Genomic DNA, 10,255 nt, shown 5'->3' with positions numbered 1-10,255 from the left:
ATTAGTTGTTAATGGTTTATGTGTAACGTATATTTATTTATTTATATGTAACCTAAATTATTTGATTATATAAAAATACGAAGAAATATATTTTCCATAGTTTTTAAAGCGAGGGAAGTAAAAGAAATTTAATCGCCTATGCCTATATAACCATGAACTCCTAACACCGCTTCTTCAACTGTTTCATTATAATTCCCAAAATGGATTCTACTACCCTCATCATTCTCTCTCTCCTTGCAACTCTCACTTTCTCCAGCAACTTCCAAGCCACCGCGGCAGGCCGCCTTTTGTCACCAATCCCTCAACTTACGCCATCAACCGGCTTCCCCGATGCCCTATCATCTCTTCCAACGCCCTCGGTGCCATTGTCGACGTTGCCTCCTACAATTCAATCAATGTCATTGCCTCCTCTATCATTGCCTCCTCTAATTCCATTGCCACCATTTTCTCCTCTAATTCCATCAGTGACTTTGCCTCCTCTTATCCCCTCACTTCCCACATCACCCCCTCCACCGGTCACTACAACTTTCACTCCTCAGGTCACGGGAACCATCTGAAGTTAGCAACCGACACTTACCACATCTATTGCATTAAGATGTAATTTTATCAATTGAAATATGTTTATGAGTAATAAAGAATTGGAATGCCAACTATATTTTTTATGTTTTAAAAACATACAATTTATGTCTACGGTTCTTTTCATATAAGTTACAAACATAATCGATGTTTAATGTATTGAGAGAGAATTGAATGGATATTAATCGACTCTAGTTTATATACTTTAAATCTTCATGCAAAAACATGTAAGTGAGAACTGATATTAATTTGTTCAAACTCAAGTTTGATTAAACATGACATAATTATATGCAACATGGATCACACTTTTTTGAGTGAATTACTTAAATTGTCCTTATTAATTATTATTTTTAATTTATTTATTGTTTATTTATTATTTATAAAATATAATTGTTTATAAAATTAAAAAGAAATATGTATACCCCCACCCCAACCTAACACTCACCTCCATATCCCTCTCTCGGATGTAGAGAAATGTCATTGTCACCTAAGTTGATATTACTTCAGCCGCCAGAGTCATCTACCACCGTTGGCGACTGAGTGACTCATCCACCGAAATCCACCTTGCACCCTTTTATTTTCTAACCCTTCACGACGAGATCGTGTTCATCATGTCTTTAAATCCACCACCTACCTCCGTCTATACTCCTCCCACTGTCAGAATCCACCTTCCCTAGTCCCTCCTCACCGGTGAAAAGCATTCATCAAAACCGTCGGCCACCGCTGCCATCTATGGATATAATCCTGGTTAAACCCTCGTAATATGAGACTCCATATCCTCTATCGTTGCTCCACCTCTTCACCCTAACCCACGATTACATCTGGTTTTATCTCCGTTGACTGTGTCTACTCCTTCACCCTCTCTACTTTTTTTTGTTGGGTTTAAAGGCCAATTGAAGGTCTTCTTCACTTTCCTCTTCATCTGGTATCATCTCCATTAGCCTTCTTCTCTTTTCTTCGTTAGAAATAAAGCCACCACGGTAAAACCAAATGCAATCTCCGATTTAGGGTTTATGTTTTTTTTTCTATATTAGATTTGAGAAAACTTATTTTCGGTTTGTGGATTTGAAAAAAATTGGTTTTGCCCTAATCCTAATTATATTTAGGGTTTGTGTTTTTGACGGATTATTTGCATCAGAGTTAGCGTTTTTAAAATCTGAAATTAGTTTGTTCTAATATCTTTGACTGATGGTAGTTGATGGTAGTGGTGTTTGACGGCAGAGGAGGTGGTGGTGGTGTTGGTCGTTTCTTTTAGTGGTGATGGTTGTCGGTTCATTTAGTGGTGGTGGCACCCGATCTCTATAAAAATCTTCAAATTAACTAAAATAATTAAATAAATAAATAATAGAAATTAAAAAAATGATAAAAGAGTTATAAAGGGCGATGTAGTTTTTTTGTGTTTGTGAGGGATTTAGAACGCATTAAAATCATATACCATAAGGACGATCAGAAAATCATACCATAAGGATGGTAAGAGTGTAAAAAAAAAAAGGTTAGAAACCAAATATGTAATTATAAGCAAAGCATAAGGACGATTTTAATAATTTACTTTACTTTATATAAGAAGACAAGTGAATTACTTCTTCTTGTTAAAGGACAATATTGAGCATATTCAAGCTACAAGATCGTGAAAACAAAAATTGATTATCAAAGGAAGCAAACTTATAAAAAAATCAAAAGTTCTAATGTAAGATTTGTGAAGTTTTTTAGAAAACATAAAGCTACGTGAGATGATAACAACATTACAATGCTTAGTACTAATTATCATTAAGTGTAGATTATTGTTCATAGGAATTGTATTAATTATGTAAGGAATAGCAAAGGTTATGTGTCCCGAGTTAATGAGCTAGTGAGCCAATAAATATAACATTACTTCATGTATAGTTACAAAGTATAAAGTTATTTTAAATTTAGTTAGCTAGTAAAAGCACTTAAAATTAGTAAAGTTCATGGATATATCATGTAGGATGTTTTTTTTTCCAAAATTTGTATACTATCGATCCATGATATATTATATACTAGTCGTGTAACTCATGTATTACATGGATTGATTTAAAAATAAATCAATATATTGGTCAAAATATTTGACAACTTTGAATTTATAAGAAAATAAAAAAATAATAAATTATTATAATTGAAATGTTTTTTATCTTTTAAATTTAAACAAATAATTTAAATAAATAAACAAAATAAACTAATGAGCTTTAACTTGAAAATTTTGAAATTAAAATTTAAGTTTATTAATGAAATTGATATTCATTTATTACTATATTTATTGCAATTATTGTGCTAAAATATTATGTGAAATTTAATAAAATAAAAAAACTAATAAAATGACATGTGGGAAAAAAAATAATTCAAAATTACACTTGGCAAATTAAATGAAAGTATGATATATGGCAAAAAAAAAAAAAAAAAAATCATTATTAGATTAGATGTTTTGTTATATAAAAGTTTCCTACTTAGTAGATTTAAAAAATTAAAGTAGGTAACAAAACCCCATGGATAGTAACTCTACTTGTAATTTGCATCCGCATAAGATATTTAATGAGGCCTCAAAAATTAAAACTTATGATGCTTGAAGATAGTGTACATATGGAGTATTTTGATTCTCATAGATTTAATAACCAAAGATACAACACTTATAAATACATATCGAAAATATAAAGGCCTATACTAACCGAGACTTATACTACAATACGATACATGTGGGCTAGCCTACTATGATACAATATACACTAACATCCCCCATCACGATGAGTAAGACGAACGTTAAAACTGGAACGACATTCGGAAAATAGACGTCGGGAACCTATTCTTGAAGATACATGCATATCGGGCGAGGAAGGAACATGAAGTACTTGAGCCTAACCACATGCAACCTTTGAGGACATGTAAACAATGTTAATTTTGTCACAATATACTGTAGACAATAATGACCTTTGATGGTGGGACAATGGAGCTCTTGAATGAGATTACGAATCCAACAAGTTTCTGCCACTGACGATATTCAACCTCAACGCTAGATCAGGGTGTTAACATGTTGGCGTTTTGATGACCTCGATATAGTTAAATATTAATAGATAATTATACTCAACTACTCTTAATTTCATTTTTGTATTTGTGTTAACTTAAGATTCTAGACCGTCATTTTATCCAATAATAACTTATGTGTTCAATCATTTACATAAAGTTTTATATAAAACGAAAAATGCTGAGCCTTTTAAATTTAATAATTACAGAAGTATGCCATGGTTTAATAAAATTAAAATATTTTGATAGATAATATGACATGACATATCGTGTGGCATTCCATCGTATTTTGACTGGGCATGGCAGATCGGTTAGTCGTTAGTTTAAGAGATGCCTTTTACGTGATGTAGACCAGTAACCTTTGCTTCAAAGGGTTGTACGCCATGCATAAAAGTATACATAACTCCCCAAACAATCAAACACAGGCCACAGGGCCGGTTCATTATATAACAACCCATGAAAAAGGACTCTTTGGTTGCATGCATTTGTACCATTGGTTCAGATGAACCGGAAGACGGCAACACTTGGTGAACCGGTCACTATATAAACCACACTAATTTATCACCATTTAAACCACAACGCATAGCCTCACCTCACGAACCCAACTCCCAATTAACAAATGGCTCACGGTCTAGGCTCCATCATGGTTCTGGCTCTGGCTCTCACTGTGGCATGGGCCGCGGACCATAGTCCCCTTCAAGACTTTTGTGTTGCTGATATAACTGGTCAAGGTACGTTAAATCGGGTGTTTTATACGTGATCGGTTATATTTAAATATAACTAAATTTTAACTTATTTCAAATAGATAGTAAGATTGTCTTATGTAATTTGAAGCAGTACAAGTAAACGGATTCGCTTGCAAAAACCCTAATGGTGTTCAAGCGAATGACTTCTACTTCAGTGGTATGCACATGATGGGCAACACTTCAAATCGGTTGGGGTCAAGTGTGACCCCAGCATTTGTGTTCCAAATCCCAGGACTTAACACACTTGGGATTTCACTTGCACGACTCGACTTTGCACCATGGGGGCTCATCCCACCTCACACACATCCTCGTGCTACCGAAATCTTAACCGTGTTAGAAGGTCAGATTGAAGTTGGGTTTGTGACATCAAACCCTGATAACCGTCATATTTCGAAAGTACTAAATAAGGGTGATGTTTTCGTATTCCCAGTGAATCTTGTACATTACCAAAGGAATGTTGGGAACATGAATGCAGTTGCGATGGTAGCTTTGAGTAGCCAAAACCCTGGAGTGGTTCCTATAGCAAATGTGGTTTTCGGTTCAAATCCAGATATTTCGACTGATGTTCTTGCAAAGGCCTTCCAAGTTAGTGATGATATTATTAGCAACATGCAAGTTAAGTTTTAGTTCCGGTTTGATTTCACGTTGTAGTTAAGTATTGTTGGGAAGTAAACTATATGTCCCTCTTGTCTCTATTGCAAAAAAGTAATTCCTCCCTGCTTAAAAGGGAAGTTGAGAAAATTGGTGCACACCACACCAATATACTTTATGTTATGCTAGATACACATGATATCAATATACTTTAAGTCGATTCTTATATTGAATCATGATTGTTTTACACAAAATAGTAATTATTTAGTTTTTACTTTTTTGTTCAATTTAGGTACAAATTTACCCGGAAACGTGTTAAACGACAAAATCATTACAAACGAGTTGACTATTAAAATGATGATAAGGTACATTGGTACAAGAATTATAATAGAAAAGCTATATAGAATAAAATAAGTTGAACCAATCATGTAGGTTTGCTAAATATTCCACTCAACACCTCCCAAACAAAAAGACAGTTCATTGACAGCCAAGAAAAAGAGAAGGTATTATTGCTTTTTTTTTTGTTCATAATAAATAAATGCATCATATTCTCCTTTACAAAATACAATGTTTCTGTTTTATGACCACCAACCCTACAAATGAATTATGTCCCCACCGTTTGTTTTCAAAGAATATTTTCCCCATTTCCCCCTCTATACTACATATCCCATATGTATATATCTACCCTCCATCCCAAAACCCCCCAAAAAAAAATAATTTAAAAAAAAAAAAAAAAATCACCATTCACCAACAAACTGTACGCGGTATTTTTTGTGGGCCCTACCTGTCACCGGTTTGTGAAACCCGGGTTTTTATCGGTTTTAGCTTCAATCCCATGCTTTCGGGGGAGAGTAATTCCGGGGCAATGCATGAAGGACTTAAAGGGCTTCTCGGGCTGCCCGTGAACTGGCTTGGTCTGTAAAGCCCATACCCCATTAGAAAATATTCCATGGGTATTAACATTGCATGTGGTTGCTCTTCTGTCACCATTGATCCACAAACCTGTACCTGAAAAAGTCAAATTCAAAGTCAAAATTAAATAACCAGTTGTTTAATTATAGTGCAAAACAAAAGCAATGAATTAACATGTTACTTGTTTACCTCAACTAACGCGCTATATCGTCTGTCCAGTTTTGCTGTCATGTGGAGGGCTTCTGAATGGAAGGGTGAGCTGTCACCGACAAATATAAGCGTTCTGCATTTTAGCTTCTTTAAACCTTCCGTGATGTCGGGTCTCCTACTCATTTCAAAAACATAACAAAAAGTCAAAATCTTGGCGTTGACCAACAAATGTCGTGCTCATCAACCATTTTACATACACAACCGCAACCTCTTTTTGCTTTTTTTTTTTATATATCTACCTATCAATTGCTTGAAGATACCGCCACACGTTCGTACTTTGTCTTTCGTCCAATAACTGCATAATATTTAATTATATCAGTCACAGTCACAATCACAGTACATCTTGTTCTGTGTGCCTTTTTTATAAGAGAAAAGAGTTGCGACTTTTGTCCTGTTGACATCAGTCACAGTACAACTTGTTTTGTCATGTGTAATAAATGCAGATATTTAAAACTAACCTTTCTGCATGCTTGAACTATATCTGATTCTGGGATTTCGGGATTACCACGAACTTCCTGATTTAATTCAAAGATATCTCGTTAATTTTTATCTATAAAAAAAGTTATTTCATATAAAAAAGATTTAACGATAAGAGCTAAGAAGTTGGAATGTACCTTGCTGAAGTATCTTTGAAGCAAACATTCTTTCAATAATCCACACATACCGTAGTAATACAGCAAATTCGACATCAACTATACATTCAAAGTAATGATATGTTAATCTTCTAATTTGGTAAATAAATGATTATGTAACGCAAAATGAATGAATTTAAAACTCAAAATAACAAACCTTGTTATAAATCCATTCTGTCCAAGATGGTGCTTTGCAAAGAGGAGAAACAAGAATCAAACCTGTAACCCTATCTCTGTATTTTATCTGCAATATATAAAACCATATTTGTTTTTTCAATATACTTTTTTTTTTTAATTTATAGCATTGTAATTTGAATCAAGATGACTCACTGCAAATAGTGTAAGGATGTATGCGCCAGCTGTCGCCCCCATACACATCACTGCACCAAGCCTTAAACAACCAGAAAAAAATATATATATTCGATAGAATCACGAATTAAAATAAATAAATAAATAAATAAAAAGTGCCAAGATCAATGGTGGAAAATTTACCGAAAATAATTGAGGACCTCAAGAATCTGATCACAAAGATCCTCCACTGAGAGTATGGGATCATCTGAACAGATGGCTGCTGCTCCTAACTGCAACAACTCTTGTACAAATCCCACAAGAGAATTTTCACATTAATAATATAATTCGGAAAATTAAAATGTAAATATAAAGAAATTAAATATGAGTTGGCACGTTCACAGACCTCGTGTCCAGGTGGACTGATGTGATAAATGCAGAAATTATGGAGGAGCAATGAAGCTGCTTCAGGACAGAAGAATAATCCTTGGAAACACAACATATCTGTAGTGACATGTCATTTGTTGCACCATGTTAGGGCTATTTTCAATGATAAAGATGAGAAGGGTATTTACGTCTTTTTGCATAGACGAGAGATTAAGAGTGGGGTAATCAAAAAGTTGCAATTTTTGTCCTATTGACATCAGTACCAGTCCAAATATCCAAATACAGTATGGTCTGTTCTACATAGTACAACCTGTTCTGTTCAGTCTTGTCATGAGATAGAAGGGCATTTATGTCTTTTTGCATAGACAAGAGATTGAAATTATTCTTGCTTACGATTTAGAGCTAAATCGGGATAAGTAATCAATGGTGGCTTTTCTTGATCTCCATACACGATCACAGACACGGACCCATGCCCAGTTCGAATGATATGCTCCTGAATATAAAATTTTAAAAGAATATTAAAATCCAAGAAGTGTAAAAGCGTTGAAAACTATTGAAAATTGGATTTTGTTTATTCGAAAAAGAAAGATGACAACTAAATACATGATGCATCAAGGCATAATTCTTGATCATTGTTGTGTTGTATTCCATGTGAATTCGGCTTATAATATTATAAGGAATCTAATATAAAAACAAAGAAGAGTGGCATGTTTTGATTGGACTCTCGTTTAGTTTAGGGTCTCCAAATGTCAATTGAAGTTTGTAAATAAAGATGGGATTCATGATGTTTAAATTTGACATTGACTTTGATATTGACGGATAAGCTAACAAGAAACAGATTGTAACTTCTAACCCTAACAAAATAATTAAAAAGATGGGACTTTCATGTTAAGATAATGACATTTCATCATAAATGCTTTTGAAGATAGCAAAATTTTACCATTAAAAGAAGAATCTTGGATTAAAATTTAAAACTTAAGCCAAGTTAATCAATAAGAAAGTAATTCAACGATAAAGTTACTAAGTAAAGTAATGTAACCTTTTTAAATTCGTTTTCTGGGGTTTGTGTAAATTCAACAAGAACAACCCTAATAAAGATATAGATTCAGCTTTACGAATCTGGTTTTTTTGGATGTATATAAATGAAGGGAAATATTTAATGTAATTAAAACCAGAACCCATTACACCACCATCTTACTAATTTTTTTTTTGAGATTTCTTCTTGGTTTTATATCAAGAATTGTTGATCACGTACATAAATCAAGAACTGCTTTGCTTTGAATATAGATACTCATGAATTTGGTGTTTCAACATTGTCGATGACAATAAAAGTCAAACAGATCTACAATTGCAAAAGTCACAAATTTACAGCTTAAATTGTATAGTCAACAAAGAGGGTCAAAACAGAAAACCTAAAAATCAAGAAAAGGGTGTTCTAAATTGGGAATGAAGATGAGTCATCCCCAAAAGCGTATCAGACACATCCACTAAATCTATGTTAAAAGAAAAGTAAACAAATAAGCTCAAAGATAATCAAAAATTAGTTAAACCCATTCAGGCATTTCAACAAACACCTTACATTCAGTACACAAAGTCAAACCAAATATTCCCAGAACTCAAATGGGTGTGAAGGAATGAGTTCATATTGAGATGGGTATTCATGGAGTCAATCATATTACACAAATCTCGAATTAAAAAACTCAGATTAAACACAAACCTTTCCACCAAGATATATAGTTTCCATATCAACAGAGACGGAATCACTGGAATCCGCCATAGACATCTTCTTCTTCCTCTTTCTCTCTCTCTTTCTCCCCCCTCTCTTTTGGGGTATTACTTTCTCTCTCTAAAAACTCTTCTGTACCTCTCTTATCATTTATAAGCTGTAAGCTTCGGTGGCTTATATACGAAGCAATTCTTTCTTCCCTTTATTTTTCGGTATATAATTTGTTTGTTCTCTCTCTTCTCTCTCTCTCTCTCTCTCTCTCTCTCTCTCTCTCTACATCTGTCTGTGATAAATATTAAAAGCCAAGAAAAAAAATGTTAAATATAAATATAAATCATGAGCTGCGGTTAGCCTCCACCGACGGTATTCTCTCTTGCTCACATGGGGACGCGGAGGTTGATAGCGATTTCTCTCCGTCACAACGGACGTTAACTCGACGTTTGGTTACATTTAACCATGGTTACCGACATATTGGCCTCTTGAACCTTCAACGCGAAAAACGACATCGTGCAGTTATTGTTTCTTATTTTCCTATACATATAATAATTTTTATTTTCAGGTTGTTTTGAAATTAATAGTATACACTTAGATTGCCCACGACGTCGTGCAGTTATTGTTTGTCTAATTTTGGCTCTACACATTCTTTTTCTTACTCAAGATAATAATATATTTTTGATTGTCTACAACAAATAATAATTTATTTTGTATTTATAGAGTGTGTCGGAATTTTATTGAATACACATCAAATATCGCAAAGCTTATTCAGTATATATCAAAAAGTTCAAACGTCTGATAATGATAAACATAAAGATTTTGATAATTTTAATAGATGTACATCAAAAAAGTTCAAATCAATCTCAATCGACTTAAATCAGGATCATGCCAAATAAAACGAATAGTCCGATATCATCTATGATTCTATGGGAGGTAAATGTTTTTGAATGAGACATTTGTACTTTTTAAAATTAATCATGGTTATACAAGATCTATATAATGATGTGCTTTATGGTGTACTATGGTGTGAGGTTTGACTATGCCGTTTTGAAAAACTTTCATGTCGACTTTGTACATGCCAAGATGGGTCAATGCGTGTTTTGGTGCGAATTTTTTTTCAAAACATGTTTTTTTGTTAAAATCTAACATTGAGTTTTTGT

General features: G+C 33.6%; 2 protein-coding genes across 2 annotated transcripts; one reads left to right on the top strand and one right to left on the bottom strand.

Annotated features, from left to right (window-relative positions):
- The first annotated feature begins 3,913 nt into the window (after positions 1 to 3,913).
- LOC144998859 (putative germin-like protein 2-1) lies at positions 3,914 to 5,179 on the top strand. The gene is made up of 2 exons (XM_078958588.1): positions 3,914 to 4,340; positions 4,447 to 5,179. The coding sequence occupies exons 1-2, from the start codon at positions 4,229 to 4,231 to the stop codon at positions 4,980 to 4,982; spliced, it is 648 nt and encodes a 215-aa protein (XP_078814714.1). The 5' UTR covers positions 3,914 to 4,228; the 3' UTR covers positions 4,983 to 5,179.
- A 247-nt stretch (positions 5,180 to 5,426) lies between these two features.
- LOC144998858 (protein NDL1-like) lies at positions 5,427 to 9,383 on the bottom strand. Its single transcript, XM_078958587.1, has 11 exons — positions 9,093 to 9,383; positions 7,769 to 7,868; positions 7,395 to 7,492; positions 7,193 to 7,281; positions 7,031 to 7,091; positions 6,858 to 6,944; positions 6,683 to 6,760; positions 6,527 to 6,583; positions 6,308 to 6,363; positions 6,048 to 6,183; positions 5,427 to 5,954 (listed from the first exon to the last, which is right to left on the bottom strand). Exons 1-11 carry the CDS (start codon positions 9,156 to 9,158, stop codon positions 5,727 to 5,729), a joined length of 1,056 nt encoding a protein of 351 aa, XP_078814713.1. The 5' UTR covers positions 9,159 to 9,383; the 3' UTR covers positions 5,427 to 5,726.
- Positions 9,384 to 10,255: the final 872 nt, after the last annotated feature.

The sequence above is a fragment of the Lactuca saligna genome, chromosome 5 (assembly GCF_052625555.1).
Source record: "Lactuca saligna cultivar CGN05327 chromosome 5, ASM5262555v1, whole genome shotgun sequence".
Taxonomy (NCBI): Eukaryota; Viridiplantae; Streptophyta; class Magnoliopsida; order Asterales; family Asteraceae; genus Lactuca; species Lactuca saligna.
This window is presented reverse-complemented; position numbering and strand designations above follow the sequence as displayed.